At 37.0% G+C, this 20044-nt stretch overlaps 1 protein-coding gene across 1 annotated transcript in view; it reads left to right on the top strand.

The window, feature by feature from the left end:
* ZNF827 (zinc finger protein 827) overlaps positions 1-20044 on the top strand; it is a 124292-nt gene that overhangs the window by 9056 nt on the left and 95192 nt on the right. Inside the window, exon 2 of the mRNA XM_070948662.1 lies at positions 18537-19550. Coding sequence (XP_070804763.1) covers positions 18537-19550 — 1014 coding nt within the window. The remainder of the gene's footprint in view (positions 1-18536; positions 19551-20044) is intronic.

The following is a 20044-nucleotide window of genomic DNA, read 5'->3' as shown; positions in this document are numbered from 1 at the left end:
ATAAATAAATAAATAAATAAATGAATAAAGTATAACTTTCACCAGTTAACTATTAGAAGCAGATAGTCAAAAATTATGTTTCTTATTGTAGCAGGTTTTTTGTGGCCTACATGTTAGCTATGTTTAACACCATCTAGACTTGCCTCTAATTTACTATGTGAAGTAGATAATACATATTGAAAAAGTGGCCTTTAGAAATTTGTGGGATTTGTTGAAGGAGAGTTGCTGGTATGATGGTACTGTAACCGTGCATAATCAAACATTAAGATTCATCAAAGTGAGTGACTAAGTGTGTGTGTTATGTATAATTTGATAAATTTCATTCATATTTCAAGGCACGAGCTATTCTTTCAACTCAGAACAGCATCAAATAAAGAGTTATTTTTAAAACACAGTTGATTACTAGGTAAAGTATTGTTTGTCTAATTATTGTGCTAAGACAACAAGTCTTAGATTCAGAACTCCACTTGGTCATAAAGTTCTCTGGGTACAAGGTCAATCCCACTGTTTGAAAATTAAGTGAATTCTACTTATAAAATAGATAGCTACAAGAAAAGTATAAATGAACAAATGAGTTGATATAATTTATGTCTGTGTTAATCATAACTTACTGGTATTTTTACTCCATTTATCTGAATTTTAAAAATCTGCAGAGAAAATTAGCTATATAAATTTATTTACCATATATAGCTATATATGTAACTATTCCTCTTATAATAATTTGTCCTAATAAACATTTTTTATGCAGTTTTTAAGCCAAGAATTGCACCACAGTCCAAAAGATACATTATGTTCCAATTTTCTTCAATTAATCTGGGAAATACAGTCTGGATCAGACAACCTAGAAAAGAAACCAACTAAATTCTTCTTCTCAGGTTACCATTATGAATATTATCCTGAGCTTCTTGGGGAGGGTGGGGGAAACAGGCTATAAATTAATAAATACTACAAGGAGATTTGCTGTTTGATTATGTTTTCCTAAGTGGTCCGTGATGGCTCATCAGTTAAAGACGCTGAGTTTGTTTTTGTCAGCTGCAAAGCTGACAGCCTGGATTCAAGACCTGATAGCCGTGCGATGGGTTGACCTCCCATTATTTGCTCCACCTCCTGCCCACTAGCAGTTCAAAAATATGCAAATGCAAGTAGATAAATAGGTACCCCTTTGGTGGGAGGATAACAATGTTCTGTACACCACAGCATATAATCATGCTGCCCACATGACCATGGGAATATTTTGGGACAATGCTGGTTCTCGTCTAAGAAATGGAGATGAGCACCGCCCCCTAGAGTTGGAAACAACTGGGCCCAGAAACCTTTACCTTTTCCCTATAAAAAGTCCATGTCTCTCTCTGTCTTCACTTGATGTGAAATTACATCATTTGATTGGCAAAAGAAAAAGCCCTATATCATAAACAGATGATGTAGCCTGTAATGCTTGTTTATCTACTTAGCCACTCTGAATTTATTTTTCTAGTATTAATTTATTTTTCTAGGTCGCCTAGGAAATACTAATCTAGACCTGAGCAATCAGGGACCCAACCCACTATGGGCTCAATTAACCTCCTGCTTTTGGTATTTGCTGAGGATTAGCAAAGCAATAAATAATGATGGGATGAGTTAGATTAATGGAATTACAAATTTTGTAAATTTATTTACTAGTGGGGAAGCCATTTTAATCTGGTCTGCTAATCCCAAAGCGTCTTGCAGCAGTTTAAAGATTCATATTCATAGTTGAAATTATTTTCATCAGCTGTATCTGATGCAGTTCTAGAAGTCCAGCAGTGTTTTTATAGATTCTTTTTGGCACTGTCCTATGGAGAAATAATGTTCTTAAATACGGATGTCTCCAGTTCATACATATAGTGAGACTGAGGCACTGATGTCTCATTATTGTGCTGTACAACACTTGTAATTGGTTGGTATAAAAATACGATAAATAAATCATGGACAGTAGTCCAGTCAAGCTTTTACCCATAACAAATTAATTGGTCACAAAACTCATTTTTATGGTAATTGCTAGAAATGTTGTTAACTCTCTATTTTCTCCTGCTTTCAAGAAAAAAATGAGGAAAGGTTGTATTTAACCTTGCACATTGATTATATAATCTTTGACTTTTTCGTGGGTCAGAAGCTGTGGCAATGCCTTGAAAGGACCTACCTTGGAGTGAGCAATGCCCACTCCACCCAGCGTGTTCTCTTTTATCATATTAGCCTAGGAGTACTGGTAGTTTCCTCATCCTCTTTTATTTGACTCTACTTGTTAACCCCAAAGAATTCTCTCAGGGCTGAGAATGCAGCTGTCTTTGGTGAAGGAAACACAGTGCTGGAAAACAAACACTTCTCTGAGTTTCCCCATTGATGTTATAATGCAAGGCATTTGTTGGGAGGAAAATTCCTAATGACAAAAAATGTAATTGTAACAGAACCATAGGAATTATTGAAAGCAAAATTGCTTTGATATTATAGAAAGGAGATGCACTTGCAAACTAAAGGCTACTGAACCCTTGGGAACACTGCCATATTTAAAGTACAATGATGAACAGGGCAAGAGGATGCTCATAAAAGCATTATAAACGGCCAGTCAGATGCACAATGCTTACTAAATATAACTGAATGCTACAGCTTGTAGAATTAGGCTCAAACCAGTTAAAAGCAACAATAAATTATTTCTGAGATCTTGCTTCTTATGTCACCTGTTACTGCTTGAGGGCTGCCAACAGACATGACATGTGAATGCGAAATTGTTTTTTTCTGTCTGACTTTTGATGTAAATGCAGTAGGAATAATTAAAGATCTGGAATTTTAAGTGGCAAGCCTGGCCTTTTTTTGTGGCAACATAGCTCTAATTTCCAGAGGCGTAATCATGTTATTTGTTGCCACAAGAAAGCAGTCCTATAGTTCCTAAAAGTATTACAGAATAAACTTAGCACCCAGAGCTTTCAGAGTGGGAGAGGTGTGACTGTCTAACCTTTGAAGGAAATCCCATTGAATTTTCTCTAGCTTACTCAAAGTTACACATACGCTGAATTTGAATTTTTGTCCTTTTTTTTTTTCTGTAAGAGGCTCAGCCACTGAGCATCAGACAGTTGTAGCTATTGGTGCCCTAGTGGCACAGCAGAGTAAAGAAAGCAGTATGGTATTGTGTGCCACATCTCTGATTGCAGCAGTTCTTTTTTGGGGGGTGGGGGGGGTGGAAGATTGTGTTTTGTACAAAAGGATGGGATGTACCTGATTTTAGGATGTATTACTGTGTGGCATAAAAATAGTTGGAAAATCTGCCAGTGTTGTCAACAAATATATATTTGGTCACTGATATATATCAATTCAAATTTTTTTACTACCAGTTCTGTGGGTGTGGCAGGGGAAGGATATTGCAAAATCTCCATTCCCACCCCACTCTGGGGCCAGCCAGAGGTGGTATTTGCTGGTTCTCTGAACTACTCAAAATTTCCGCTACCGGTTCTGTCAGAACCAAAGAGCGGGTGAAATGAAAAAGAGCCATACAAACACATAGAGACACTTTTCTTCCCATGCTCTTTGGATGGGAATTGGGATCAAAGAGAAGGTGTGAGATTCAGAGCAGACACTAGTAAATACTTAATACTCACTGAAAGTTATATAATTTGATGCCATAAACTAACTCTACCTGAATGGAGATAAAGACTAATTCATGAAGAAGTCAGGCCAGTTTCCTCATATGCTTCTGATGTTCCAATCATAGGACTGGATCGATCACTTTGGGAATTAGAATGCTAAACTAAATTAACTTGTTCCATAATGATTCCAATTATGTTCTAGTGTTTCATATCTCTGATTTCTGATTTAAATGCCACACTTTTTCTTAATATATACAGTATTCCCCATTCTGTTACTCCTCAGAGTTGTTGGGCAGCTTGGCTTGAAACAGGTAACTTCAACACAGCTAGAGGATACCAAGTTAGGAAGTCTTAATCTTTTCGGGCACAATAGGTAGCCCTCGGTTTATGTCCACAATGGAGCCCAAAATTTCCATTGCTAAGCAAGATAGTTATTGAGTTTTGCCCCAATTTGTTACCTTTCTTACCACCGTTAAGCGAATCACTGCAACTGCTAGGTTGTTAAGTGAATGTGGCTTTCCAATTGACTTTGCTTGCCAGAAGGTTGCAAAAAGTGATTACATGACTCCAGGACACTGCAACCAAATGTCTGAATTTTTATCACATGACCATGGGGATGCTGTAGTGATCTTAAGTGCTAAAAATAATCAGTTTTTTTCAGTGCTGTGGTAACTTCAAACAGTTGTAAGTAAAGCAGGCATATACTATATCCAGTATCCATTGAGTACATTTGCTTGCTTGCAGTTGTATTGATTCTCAATATTAGTATGTTATTTTACATGTTGTTATAGTCACCCACTCAATTACGCAATGCTGATAAAGTCCTATTCAGTGTATGAAAATGAACTAGGAAATCAGTCTGTAGGAAATCCTAGTAATCGGCAGTCTAGCCAGCATAGATGTTTTGCTATGATTCAAATGACATCATAGACAGTATCCTTACACAGCAATTTAAGCAGTTGAATGCACATGCAAATAAGTGTGCACTCAGCAACCCAAATTCAGTTTTCGGTTTGCTTATGAGTTTGCATGCCAAGCATACATAATGTGATGGCTTTAAACAAGAGGGTCTGTCAAACAGACAAAATATGTCACTGGGATAATAGATAACATCCTAGGAACCCAGTTTGCTTTCTGGAAAATAAAACATCTTGTGACATTAGGTAGCCATTTTGAGAGTACATATAGCCTCAAAATTCAAATGTGTTTCTACATTTAAAGATTGACTTTTCTGGGTAGATGTGCTCAAATCTTGTACCAGAGGTATGCCTGCAGTGTGAACACTTACTTATACCTGGCATTTGTGCATGGAGAATGAGTTACATATTCTTGCAGCCTCTAGATGTCATCCAACACATTTTTGAATCCTTTCTCTTACATCTAAGGCACCAAGTTGGAAAATCTTGGTTGTTGCCATTAGCTGATGATATATCCACAACCAAAACCCTTCCTAGCATTTGAAGAGTCCCAGTTTCGTTGTCAGAGAGTGATAGAAATTTGTAATATCAGGCATACCAGATGTGCACCTAAACATTACATATTTTTCTAGATATTTCCTATTTTGCAGATTTCCCCCCCAGAAATTTCCTTTCTTTTTTAATTCAAATAAACAGCAGAAAAGCCAGAATAATGTTTGACTTGTATAGTTCACTAGTTCATTCCTATATCAATAATACAATAAATAATGTGGTGTTGCAATGTATTTTCTTCCTTTTTTTTCTGGGTTTGAATCAGTATTAAAACTCAATAGGGCCATTGTGGAGGGTCAGGGAAGTGACTCTTGAAGTTTAAGTGAAGGTGGAGGAACTATACTAAATTATTAAGTTATACCCTGACTGTAGCATCCCATGTTTTGTGTTTTTACCAACATGTTTGATTCAAAAGGGATGGTTGAAGATATTTAAAATTACATTTAATATCCTGGGTACTGTTTGTGTGGTAACAATGGAAACTCAAGGCTGTTAATATGTCACTTCGGCATTTACTTCAATGAAAGGCAGTTATCTAAATACACGATTAATAATAAATTATTCAGTCATGGAAAAAAGATGATGATGAAAGCAATAACAAAGATCAGCTGCAAATCTTTGGATTTGGACAATATGTCATGGGTATTTTTTGTGACAAGCAGGATGTCAGCAACTCTTGTAGTGTAAAGTGCTTCTGTTCAGCACTTGTATTAGTTCCCAAAAAAATCAATCCATCACCACTTAATCCCTTCTTTTCATTTGCTACTATCCTTTCCCTCACAACATGTTCAATATTTTGTAACGCTGGTCTTTCCCAATTTTTTGGGCCTGTTTTATTTTATTTTTCCTTAGAGTTCCTTATCACCCAGAGAAAAAAATCACAATCTGTTTACAGAATATTTAAAAATAAGCTCTAGAGTAACCTCTTTTTTAAATAATAACTTTATTAAAGATTACAATTATAAAAACAAAGACTAATACAAGACTAATATAAATACAAAAGAATAAATACAAAATCCAGAAAATAAAAACAGAAAAAATAGAGAAAAGAAAGAATATAGTAAAAAACAAAAATATTTAAAGAAGTGACTTCCTACCTTCATGACAATTATAAACAATTTTAATAACTTTTCACCTCCTCTTTATTTACTAGCTGTTGATCTCTTCTTCCCATGTCACAGCTCTTTTCTGTGATCCATAAAGCAGTGTCATTTTAATCCTGGTGTCAGAAATATCCAGTAAGGGTTATTAGGATATAACATTTCTACTTTGTCTTGATCAAATAATCAAATATACCCACTTTATATTCCTTTTATTTCTAACAATTTTAATCTTTTGTTCACTCAAATTGTAGAACTTTTTTGAATTTTTTTTCTTTACCCCTTCATGTCTTCAAAATTGTAACAAGCCTCTTTTGTAACTCTAATATAGGAAAATTGTACAGGTTACTCTTTTTACCATGTATATGGTAAATACATAATTAAAATGGTATTTTAATTATTATACTATTAGCCTGTTTCTTTTGTATGCCCAATGCAACATTTTTTTCTATGACACTCTCATAGCCTATCATTTGTGTATACACTTTCAACTCAGCCTTGATCTTTTCAAGTAACACTTTTGATAAAACAACTGATATGGCAATGTCTTCTTATAATAGGTACTGCTAATGTACAGAAAAATAGATTAAAATTATGTTTCTATTAAAAAACCTAATTGGAGAAGTAATCAGTTAATCAAGTCTAAGAAGGGTTATGCCTTCTTACCCCATTTCTATATCTATAAAATATTAATTATATAAAAGTATTATTGATATATTCAGTCAGAGACTAACCCAAGTTATTTTCCTGATTAAGATTGACAAATAAATGGCCTACCCTACCCTATTTTCCTGCTCAAAGATTTACATGAAGTCAAGTCTCTTTGGAGTTAATCTTGATTATCTGGAAACTTCACAGACAGATCCATTAAGGTTTTTGGCAACAGATCAAAAATAATCTCTCTTTGTATTCTGGAATAGTTAGTGTACTCTACAATTTGGTAATTTCTGGAGGTCTCTCATTCAATTAATAGCCAAACTAACTATTCTTAGGTTCTGAGCTCAAATAAATTCCTGCAGATGCTGCCATTGTTGCGGCAAGATTACCTTGTTGTTTTTGTTTATTAATTGCATTTATATTCAGCCAATTCTACAGAGAACTGCCAGTAGTTAGTGAAAAGAATAACAATATATACCAAACTTAAAATTTCCATGGGACAATTAAAACTTGCACAGTAAATCTAACAATATATTAACTTTAAAATAAAATAGAAAGAAGAAGATGAAGAAAGAGAAGAAAAAGAAATGACAAATTCACTACAATAAAATAAACCCAGATGGCATGAATTTATTAATCATCAAATGATATCCAAAAGTGCTCTGTCATTAGAAGCTTTTGGACAGTCACAGATAAATCTAGCTTTTAAAGGGCAGCCATTTCATAGGACCATAATTATCACAAAAAGCGTTGTTGTCTGGTCTCACAGATTTCATGATTTGATTTCATGAAAATGGAGAATAGTAACATTTTTTCTTGGGACAAAAGTATTGGTGGGTTGATTCTGGTTGGAGAAGCAGATCTTGAAGGTGACTATGTACCAAGCCATAGAGTATATTAAAAATCATAAGTTTGAATTACATCTATTGGCAACTAATGTAGTATATTAGGCATAGCATACACAATATGTTTCTAGTATTCAACTCTTTCAAAATTTACCAGATTTAAAAAAATTTAAATCTGGTAAACCTAAACCTCTACTTTCTTGGTATCTTACAGTAATTTGTATCCAATTCTCATATTCACCCTTGCCATATAAATTTAGAAATATCCTTTTGCCGTTGTTTTCCCATTGTTCTTCATTTCTATCATGGTGAATTTACTAGCAATTTATTATCTTTCCATGTTTGGCAAAATATTCTTCCTAGGGTTGCTGCTTCTCTTTGTGCTAAGAAGAAAGTGGTATATTGCTGGGAGGGAGGGAGGGAGGGAAGGAAGGAAGGAAGGAAGGAAGGAAGGAAGGAAGGAAGGAAGGAAGGATGGATGGATCAAATTCTTCACCTATGCTATTTTAAATCAACACTCTTGGAATTGTTTTGCTGACATTAGGGACAGAAAATAGATTCTCTTGTCACAAAAAAGGGGGTCCCCACTTACCAGTTCCCCACAGACTGACTTTGAGGAGATCTCATTGCAAACAATGTCTCAGGTTTACTAAATGTATTGCATTTCTAGTTAAAATTCTGAAATAAACCTCAGCCTATCAAGAGCTACTACAGGAGTGAGTAGTGAGGCCTTCAGTGTTTGGAGTAAAATTGTCAACATTCCTCATAATTGGCCAAAACTGATGGCAGAAATTCAACATCAGGATGGCCAGATTCTGTGGGTTAGGTGATGGCAGGAAACTATCATGTATACAGTATTGATTACTGTATCCTCCATTCTGTTAGAAGAATCTATTAATCCACTTAAATTTTCAATCCAATTGGCACTTTGATATTTTTTTTTTCCTGTCTGCATTGAAAACCTATGATGTGTTTCATTATTTAAAAAAACAGGTGTGGGTTTTTATGATCAAATGTCCTTAAGTATACTTTTTTCAGAATGTTCTCTGTATCTTTTTTGCCACCTGGAACAATCTGAAAGCTAGTTGCCTTGGTGACCTTCACAGATTGAAATAAATTGCAGCACTAAAAAAATGTTGCTTGCATCAAAGTGCACTGATGTTTTAATAGGAGTGGTCTTAAAAAATTAGCAAAGGCATTGTAAGGACTTATAAATTCTTAGGAAAATTAAGACTCTTGCATCAGGGGTGAAATCTAAAATTTGTTACTACTGGTTCTGTGGGCGTGGCTTGGTGGGGGGGATAATGTGACAGTGGGCATGGCCAATTTTTTTTTTTTTTTACTTTTAAAACCATTTTTTCTACAACCTTTGGCGAAGAGGTTGTAAAAGAATGCTTTCAAAAGGCTCTGACGATCCCAGCTGAGTTGCCTGATCGGCAGAGACTTTTTTTCTTTTAAATGCCTCTGACGATCCAAGCAGAGGCATTTAAAAGAAAAAAAGGGTTTTTTTCTTTTAAAAGCCTTTGATGATCCCAGCTGAGCCGCGTGATCATCAGAGGCTTTTTTTTTACTTTTAAAAGCATCTTTTCGGCCAAAGAGCTTGTAGAAAAAATGCTTTTAAAAGAAAAAAAAAGCCTCTGATGATTGTGTGGCTCAGCTCGGCATTGGGGGGGGCAGGGATTTTTGCTACCGGTTCTCCGAACCACCATTGCCTCCATCGCTACCCGATCAGGCGATCCGCTCCGAACCGGGAGCATTTCACCCTTGTCTTGCACCCACTCACAGGCACAAGCAAGTTTTCCAGTATATGCTTGAAGATGAGTAGGTTCTCTAGGTCACTTGGAGGATCAAGAATGGGTAGGTGTTACTAGAGGCTGTTGAAATATTGAGCTGCAATGTCCACTAAGTTATGTAAACTTTCAGCTGAAAGTTTAGCAATCTATTTTGATAGGGTTCTTTTTCTTATTGGAGGAAGACCTTTTCATTTTTAAAAAACGTTTTCAGTCATTTCATTTGATTTTGTAGACTTTTTAAGGTAATTACATTATTTTGTGGCCTTTGTAAGAGGAGATATGATCTATTGAGGACTTTGGCCATAGGAAGGCTACATCAGTCCAAGCAATAAACCAATCTGATCTCATCCTTTGATGTACAAAAATAATGCTTCCATTTTGCTGAAAGCCTGTTTAAATACCTGCTAATAGTTCATCACTTTGTAATAATCCTGTAGTACAACTCTTCCACTATTCCAGTTCTCTTCATTACCGTTTTCCTAATGTGCCTTGTAAACTGAGTGGCATTGATATGAAAAACTTTGAAAAACAGTTGCAAGTAAATAAGGTTAAAGTACTTTTTTTTTTTAATTTGATTTATATGCTGCCCTTCTCCGGAGACTCAGGGCGGCTTACAGTGCGTTAAGCAATAGCCTTCATACTTTTGTATATTTTATACAAGTCAGCTTATTGCCCCCACAAACTGGGTCCTCAATTTACCTACCTTAGAAAGGATGGAAAGCTGAGTCAACCTTGAGCCTGGCAAGATTCGAACTTACTTTAATTGCAGACAGCTGGTGTTAAATTACAGTGCTTAGTCTGCAGAGCTATCCAGGCTCCTGTACTTTAAGTGCATTTTGGATACATTATGCAAAGACCTGGTTCTTTGGGAAGGCCTTCATTTTGGGAAAGATTGACAGAAAGAGAAGAGAAAAAAGACCAGCAGCCAGGTGGATAGGCTCAATTATAGTGGCAATGACTGCCAAATCAGAAGATTTGAAAGTCTAAGTTAGGGACTGATTGTCATAGACAAAATCTACCTACTTTTGTATTATCTATAAAGAATATAGGCAAATGGTCATTTTCAATGTATGCATGTTCACATTTTTTACAATGTAATTATAAATGTAAGTATAAAAATTAATTATACTATATTATTATAACATTACACTGCTTTTGATAAAAAATAAACGTGTATTGAACACTGTAGAAAATTAGGTGTGTGACCTGCTTATTCTGCTGTCCAAAAGATGGTTGGACAGTTTTCAAAGTTCCAGTTTTCCTTTCTTTATCTACAAACTGGTCTTAAACTAAATGATTCTTCAGAGGACGCTTCCAAAATAGAGAAATGTCAGAAATCAGGACACATGGCAATCCTGTACGTTAATATTATTATTTTTTTGTTGTTATCCTAGTATTTTCAGTTGATGCCATTTGATAGTATTTGTTGGCAGAAAAATACAATTCAGGAAATTCAATTTTTATTTACTATATCTACTACAATAACAGGAAACGACCGATCGAAATTGTTCTGACCAAGGCTTCCTGAGACAGTAACCATCACACGCTTGGCCCCAAAAACCCTCTTTTTATTTCAATAGTTGTGAATTATGTTCATTCACAGCCTGTAAGAGTCCTAAGCAGTTTGTGAATAGTCCGACAGAAGTCTGCCACAGTCTTTCGGGATAAGACTGATAAGCACCCACCTTTATCTCCCTTGAAACACTGCCAAATACCTAATTGCCAATTAGCTTTGCAAGGCCAAATGGAACACAAAGTCAAAACAGAGCTTCAGAGTTTGAACCACCCAGAACGAACAAAGTTGCTTCCTGCAAAGGCTCATGTCCCTTTGCTCCACCTTTATGTCTTATAGCAGGGGTCAATCATCTCTAAGCCTTACTCCCGAGTCACCCCTTTTGTCTTAACTGTTCTTGCCTTCTGGCAGCTCTGCTCATGTGTGCACTGAGAACAGGCTCCCCCTGTTCCTCTGCCTCGCTGATGTCAGACTCTGGAAGCTCCGGAGTCAGCACATAACTCCCAGATAGCCCTGGCCCCATCTCTGCCTCAGACGCAGAGCCCTTGTCCGAGCTTTCCCTAGTCTCCAGGACTGGCCCATGTTCCTCTCCAGCCTCCTCACTGTCCAACTCTGCTGCCAGCTCCGCAGGCCGCCAACGGACCACAACAGAAATTGGGTATCCTACAATATGTGAACATAAATATTTTCTGGTGTTGCAAGTTATTGGGATAAAAACATTCAGTGAATTCAGTGACAATTAGGAAACATGCTATGTGGCATCATCATGTAATTAGGCAGTGCAATAATTCCAATCCAGGAGGAAAATCATAGATGTCAGCAGATCTCAGAACTTTTAGCAGGGAACAAAATCAGAAACAGCTAGAAAGTGTCAAAGTTTAAGAATCTGTTTACAAATCTGTTTGTCTTAGGTAAAAATAATTCCATAACACACAGAGAGACAGCTCTTTACAACTGACAAATCTTTGTAGAGTTTACTCTTACACCAATTTATTCAGAAGTATCTCACTGACATCCTAGTGTATGTACATAGACTGTTGTTTTTCAATTCCATGTTTTTCAAAACAGTCTTTTAAAATAATGATTGTAGTTCTACATAGAGTTGGTCATGTGCCATGAAGTTGATCTACCCAATGAATCTAGATGAGAGGTTGTATAGCTCCTGTAATCATTTTACTGCCAACATTGGCAAAATGGCTGATTTTGGAGAATATGATTGTTAGATATTTCAGTAAAGTAAAGGTAGAATCAGACAGATTATACCTTTATTAGGCAAACTGCCGATTTCCACCTTTTGAACTTCTTTCCTAACCTTTTCCAACAAACAATGTAAGCTCATTTGATTTACACTGGTTTATGGTATCAGCCTATTTATTACTTTTTCATAAAAGTAGTGTCCACAACGTTAGTGATTTCAAAATGACACACATACAACCACATTCACACTAACATAATCATTGTATCCCAACATCTGACATTAGCGTATCAATTGTGTAATACACACACATCATCCATACCTACAGATGGGGTGAGGTAAATGACAAAATGTTTCCAAAAGGTACTTTTCTATAGGTGCTAGTGTTTTGAAGAATCCAGGACAAAATACAGAAACACTATAATAAAAAATATATAAGACAAAATTGCTAACGATTGTAACATCCAGAAGAAAAAACTGTTTTTCTACCTAGATGTTTCACTGGAATTGTATCTTCCTAAAGCTTTAATCATCCAATTGTATTAGACTAAAACAATTATTACTATCAGCCATCTCAGCATGTCTGGAAAGCAGGAGCTGAATCTAAATTACAATTAGGCAGGTGTCAAGCGGTCATGCCTGTAACAGTTTTTCATGTTCACTCAGTAGCACATAGATGCAGTGTTCTGCTATTAATCATTAAGCCACTAATTGATTGATGTTTTGTATATTATAACAGATACAAACTCAAATAATAATTCTGTTCATATGTTTGTTTCACCAGATAATTGGAAGTTCATCCAATCCATTCATTGCAATCCATTTTTGGTTTACAGTTACATCTGAATGTCCATGTAATTGGGTTATTTTTCCTTACTGCTTTTGGTATTCAGTGTAATCATCTTTTTGTAACTCTTACTGTGCTTTGGAACATTCATTTTTCAAAGCAGTCATGCTAATGAAAGGCATCTGGCAAGGAGGATAGATTCCATTTTATACTGACATTGCCACTGTTCCAGATTACTTCAGGGTTGGCAAGCCAAAGATACAAAAAAAAATATTTGATCATATCTGTCACCCTTTGAATGCCTATGGTGAGGAGTAGCTGCCTACGGTCACTCTCTTTAAACACAGCCAGAAACATTTCAGAAGGTACATTAGAATTGCTAGTAGCACGAAAAAATAACCCTTTTCAGTTAAAAAATTAGAATTCTATGAAAAGTGTTCTTTTCACCTTGCTATTTTAGAATACATTCTTATCAAAGAACTATTCTGTTTCTGAGGAATCTTAGAGGAAGAGTTGTTCATTTCCTTTAAGCCTAGTGTTATTTAAAATTATACTCTGAATAATCATTAATATTTCAAAGATAAGTGACATAAAGGGCTATTTTAAATTCCTGGTAGAATTTGAAAAAGGGTTAGATGAATAAGTTAGCCACTTTTTTATGTGCAACTCACTATGGCCAACTTCCGCAGTCAACTCTCCATGGGACAACTTGCCGCAACCGACTTGTCATGGGACAACTATCCACAGGACAACTCAACAAATACAAAATTTAAATTTATTTTTTATTTTATTTTATTTTATTTTGAATTTGTATACCGCCCTTCTCCCTGAGGACTCAGGGCGGTGAACAGCCAAATAAAAACATCAAATACAAATATTAAAATACAGTTAAAAATATATATATATATATTTGGCCCCATTAATTAAAACGATAAACAAAACAATTAAAAACACTTAAAAAGAATTAGGCCAGCCCGGCTTGTTGGAAAAAGAAGGTTTTAAGGGCACGGCGGAAGGCCCTGAGGTCATGGATTCTCCTTATCTCTGGGGGCAACTGATTCCAGAGGGTGGGTGCCCCCACAGAGAAGGCCCTCCCCCTGGGGGTCACCTGCCTGCATTAATTTCAACAGAACTGTGGCCAGTGATAATAAAATAAAGTTACAATAATTTTGACGAAAACATGGTCACCAATAGTAAAAGCAACTGAATGAAATGATTAATACAGCATTGAATTGTCCTGCGATGAGTTGTCCCACGGTAAGTTGGTCATGGCAAGTTATTCTAGAGCGGAGGTGTCAAACAGGCAGCCTGCAGGCCGGATGCATCACACGCAAGCCATGCCCACCCCAACTCTGAGAAGGAAAAACATTGCAAATGTCACATGATGGCAACATGATGCAGTGAGTTTGACACCTGTGTTCTAGAGTCTCTTTATTCATGGATTTTTCAATACTTCAGAAAACAAATCACTGAAAACATATTCAGTTGGAAATGTGAGGCTGTTTCTTTCTAAATATAAAAAAGAATATTGCTATCAGTTCAATTAGCTGCAGATTTAGTCATTCTGCTGCAACTGGACTTCTAAGCAGTGTGGCAATTAGTTTCAAAATAAAGTGAATAGCACCTATATTTTCCTATCCAAACATCCACATAAGAATTGTGCCAGGAAAGCTATACACATAACATTAATGAGATTGAAAAAGAGCTTAAATTAGGCATCTAACATTAAGGAAATGTTGACTGTATGAACAAAGAATAAAAAGGGAAATTGAGTGGGGGAAAAAAAACACCAGTTATACGGTTATAAAAGCAAGAGGGAAGTATACTCAAAAGTTCCCAAAGTTCTGAGACATTAAGCATTGTAAGTAATCAGAGAACCGGGTGTTAGGAGATTGTGTGAATGTTGTCAGAAGTGTATTCTGAAGGACATGGATAGTTTGAAAAAGAGATGTAATATTTCATACAGATGTTGGAAATAAAGTTGCTGTTCTTAGTGTATAAATTATTATGACAAAGCTCTAAAGCAGGGATGGCTAACCATTTTGCCATCGTGTGCCAGGAGAGGGGGGGGTGGGGGAGGGTCGTGCGTGCACGTGCCCACGCGCATGTGTGTGCAACCCCCTCCCCCCCGCTCCTGGCACATGATGGCCTGGTAGGCCCGTTTTTCTTTCTTACCTGGTTCCAGATCCCCTCTGTGTATCTGGGAACGGCGAAAACAGCCTTTCCCACTCCCTTGGGGGCCCTACGGAGGCTGAAAAAGCCCATTTCCCAACTCCTGGTAGGACAGGAAGTGACGTTTTTTGCTGTCCCCAGCCTCCAGAACCTCTCTAGGAGTCTGTAGGAGCCTCTCTAGGAGTCTCTGGAGGCTGGGGACAGGAAAAAACGTCACTTCCGGTCCCACCGGGAGTGGGGAAATGGGCTCTTTGATCCTCCATAGGGCCTCCAAGGAAATGGGAAAGGCTGTTTTCGCAGTTCCCATATACACAGAGAGGATCTGGAGCCAGGTAAGAAAAAAAAAAACGGGCCTTCCCCACCCCCCCAGGCCGTCCAGAGGCAGGAAACAGCCTGTTTCCCTTCTTCTGGTGGACCCAGAAGGCCCGCAAATCAGCTGGCCGGCGCGCGCATGCACCCCAGAGCTGAGCTGGCATGCCCACTAATATGGCTCCGCGTGCCACCTGTGGCACGCGTGCCATAGGTTCGCCATCATGGCTCTAAAGCATCTTTTCCTAGGCACATATCTTTCAGATACGTTGGGATTACAGTTTCCAGAATTCTCATGCCTGTTGTTCATTCTGGCTTTATAATTCTTTGATTTGCAATCATAAAATATATGTGGACATTAGAACATCTTGTATATAAACACTGAGCAGATTCAAAGATATGGGAAACAACCAAAGTCCATTGATTAAAAAAGATGGAAAAAAAGATCTAAAATATAAATGCTGGGTAGGATGAATGGATGAATCAAGGGATGGATGGATGGGTGGAAAGGTGGATTGTAGGATGGAGAGAGAAACAGACTGATTTCTGTATTCTGTGATAAGCATATCTATACATGCACTTTTTTTTGTCTGCCATGTCATATTTGGAAGCTTCTGCTATAAGCAAATTCCTAAATACTGTACAGAGTTGATTGTCTTCATTATCAAGATTTATTTGTATGTCTAGTGTGAAATCTGATAGCAAGATCTGCCTGTTTCTATTCATAGTACTAATGGAAGAAATCAGATACTTCAACAGCTTTAATAATGATTACAGATCCCTTTGAAACCCATTAAGTACACATCAAATCACCTGTGCCTTATCAGGACCAGGTCTTTCAGCAAGTGGACCAGATAGACCAGGTAGGTTCAGCTACATGGACCAAGATAGACCAAGTAGCTCAGCAAGTGAGGCAGAGTCTACTATAACCAGCGGTCCCTTTACCAGTTCTGGCCCAAGATTTGTCAGCTGCTGGAACAGCAACTTTCTGATGCTGTGTGCTCATCTGCTACCTGATAAATATGGTGGGGATCCTGGCAAATTTGCTACCTTCCTGAATTATAGATTTCTATAAACTTGGAAGATTTTTCCATGAATCAGTCTCACATATTATATGCAATTAGTTTAATAACGAAAGACAACTGCAAAATAGTCATAGTTGCAAAATTGGCACCTCCCTTTTTAGTGCAGAACAGCGCAGGCTTGGACAACTGCATCAATTTTATGACACTGATAAGGGCTAACTTTAATGATTCAGTCAAACGAGATTCCCAGTTGGGGAAACTATAATCTCTGACAGGGTAAGTGCCAGGTGAGAGAATACCGCTGACTTTATGCTGTTAACTTAGGGTTCAACTATAATGAAAGAACCTTAACAGACCATTTAAAAGAGGAATTGTCAGGTAAAATATGGGACTCATTTATCAGGGCATTTGAGGATTTCTAGATCTGTTTGGCTATTGATGGGAGACTTAAGTTGTGATAAGAGTATAAGAGGGGCAAAGAAGACATCACTGTTCCTCGTCCTGTGTTTCCTCCATCACCCCCACTCACGTGTATACATCAGAGATTTGAGAAGTTGAATCCATGTAGCTGAGAACTGAGTTTCATTATCTGTCTGAGAAAACTTGCATTCACCCACATTTTTATTATGAAGAATCTGACCATGTAATACCGTCCAAAGCCTCCTTCCTTCCAAAGCATCAATAGAAGAATGTACTGGGTTCAAATGAATAATCCACATATGGATAATGGAACCATTGCTTCTTTGTCACACAAAGTTCACAGCCTGCAAGACCTCAAATATCCATGCAATCCTGTTCCACAATAGTCTTGCTTGGCAAAAAAAAAAGAGCAAAGAGGAAAGTGCAACATCCTCTCCCCCACCACCACCATTTGTTCTCATTCCTGAAAATCAGAGCCCCATGAAATATCAAATGTAGAGATAGCACACCTAAAAGTATTTATTGATGAGAGTTTACAAAAAGGCTTCATTTGCCCATCTTTCTTCCCCCTCCCAGTGTTTATATCATTTTTATTAATAAGGATAGTTCCCCAAATATTTGTCCTTGATTATTGGCTTTGAACTCTATAACAATTAAAGATAATTATCTTCTTCACCTTATTTGGCTGAAGAAAGTTAACATTTCAACTTGAGGGGATAAATATTTAACTGATTTATATTCTTATTACTTGAGCAGTCAGAGATGCATAGGTGAAGTGGTCAGCTACATAAATTGAACAAAAAAATAAGTATCCAGCAAAGTTGTATGGATTTGTTAAATGTACCTTCAGTCTTCATGCAATTTATGACCAATTTTCATAAATTTTGGGTGAGTTTTAACTGTATTTGGACAACTTGCTCATTGATTCTGAGAATCTTGCTATCGATACTGGAGCAGTCAGGTAATTTTTCAGTGGCTTTGTGATTACAGTCTCTACTATAAATTAAAGACTTTGACATACTTGTGCTGGATTATTTGGGCTACTATAGTTCCTCAAACAAATCCAGATGGACCTGGCTAAAGTAGAGCTCTTAATACTTTGAAAGCAAATGTCTCTTGGCTATCAGGATCAAGAAAACAGCAAAAGGTCCATTAATTAGAGGAAATGGGAGGAAAAGTCTAGAATTTAAAACAGGAGCAGTGTGTGTGTGTGTGTGTGTGTGTGTGTGTTTGTTTGTGTGTGCATGACCTGTAACATAATTTCTGTTTTCTGCAGCATGTAAATTATATGTATATTGCTTCTTGTTTAAAATAAAACAATTTCTTTAACTATGTCATATATGTAAGGCTTCTCTTATACCAGATTTCTTAATATTAGGTTAAGTTTCTGGAATATCAAGTTTTATCCCTGCTTATTGTGAAGTGCCAGACAAGAATATTCTGAAATTGATAAGAATTCTGTTTGTTTATACTTCACGTTACACATTTTATTACCATAGAACTATCATGTTGTGTTACTAAAATTAAACTAACATTTATTGATAAATTTAATATTTACTTAGTGTCATTAGTGGTATATTTGAGTCAATTAGTTTACTGTGTATATAACATGGATAGAATTTAAAATGAAATATATTTACCTTGGTTCTTCACAGATGGTACTAGACAGGAAGAAGCCGAAGAGGAACTTAGTGAAGAAGAGCATTGGTTTGGGAACTCTTCAGAAACCCCATCAGAAGCATCTTATGGAGAAGTCCAGGAGAACTTCAAATTATCCTTTGAGGACAGGATCCAAGAGCAGTCCACATCTCCAGACACTTCTTTGGGGAGCGGGACTCCTAGTAGCAACACATTGGAATTGGTAGCAGTTGAGAATGAGGCCATAAGAGATGTATTACAGAACAGGGAACATCTCTCTTCTAGCGTATCTTCTATCTGTGATGATGATAATCCTGGGCCAAACAAGCCATTGAGTAGTAATTTGAGACGTCTGCTGGAGGCTGGTTCTCTCAAGCTAGATACTACTATCACAGTTAATGGCCGGGTTGAGTCCCCAGTAAATCTTGGCTCAAATATCTCTTTTTCTCCAGCTACACATCATGCCCAGCAGCTAAGTGTCCTTGCAAGAAAGCTAGCTGAAAAACAGGAACAAAACGATCAGTATGGCCCAAACACAGGATTCATATGGAATCAAGGCAAATGGTTGCCTAACTCAATGCCCTCTTGCAGCTTGTCTCCAGATTCAGCAATCCTAAAATTGAAAGCTGCTGCCAATGCAGTCCTTCAGGACAAGTCTCTTTCTCGGACTGAAGATTCAACAATAAGGTTTGAAGCCTTCCCTTCACCATTTAGTTCTCAATCAGCAAGCTCCACCTTAGCTGCATTATCAAAGAAGGTCAGTGAAAGAAGCATGACTCCTGGGCAGGACCATTCACCGCCAGCAAATTCTTTCCTTTCTCTCACCTCAATGACTTCTTCAGCAGCCCTACTCAAGGAGGTGGCTGCTAGAGCTGCAGGCAGCCTTTTGGCTGAAAAGAAAAAGTCACTGATTGTAGAAGATCCCCTGCAGCTTTCAGACATGAAGCAAGAGAAAGTAATTCCACCACAGTCTTTGGAACTATTGTTACTCCCAGCCCCTAAAGGAAGAGCTTCTAAAACCACAAATTCAGGTAGGAGTTCTCATTTTGCTCTAAATTCTCTATACTTCTTCATCTCTATCATTTGCATTATACAGAAAATATAACTAAGCAGGAAACAGCAAAAATACTGTTTTCACAACAAAAACTCCAGCCATCTTGATGCCTGGAAGGAAACTATTATTTCAAATATTTTTTGTATTATGGGCAAAAAAACACCTAGAAAATCCTGTATGAAATTTAATAGGGGAAATCAAATAACTTTTTATGTTTTACAGTACAGAATATTATGTTTTAATAATATTTTCACCACAAAGAGACAATTTATCAGATTGTTTTGCCCTAACAACATGCTATTTCTGTTTTACTTTCTTCACATTTACATGGTTTTCTACAAGGCATTGTGCCCAAAAGCATGCTTGCAACTCATGAAGCTTGCAAAACATACTAGGCCATACCCATCACTGCCTGCCACACTGCATTTTTGACCATTTGAATCTTCCAAGTGAGCTTCAAGTACTCCTGTG

Source organism: Pituophis catenifer, unplaced genomic scaffold (assembly GCF_029215685.1).
Source record: "Pituophis catenifer annectens isolate HBS135680 unplaced genomic scaffold, rPitCat1.0.hap2 SCAF_8, whole genome shotgun sequence".
Taxonomy (NCBI): domain Eukaryota; kingdom Metazoa; phylum Chordata; class Lepidosauria; order Squamata; family Colubridae; genus Pituophis; species Pituophis catenifer.
Note: the sequence above shows the minus strand (reverse complement) of the source record. Positions and strands in the feature narration are given on the sequence as shown.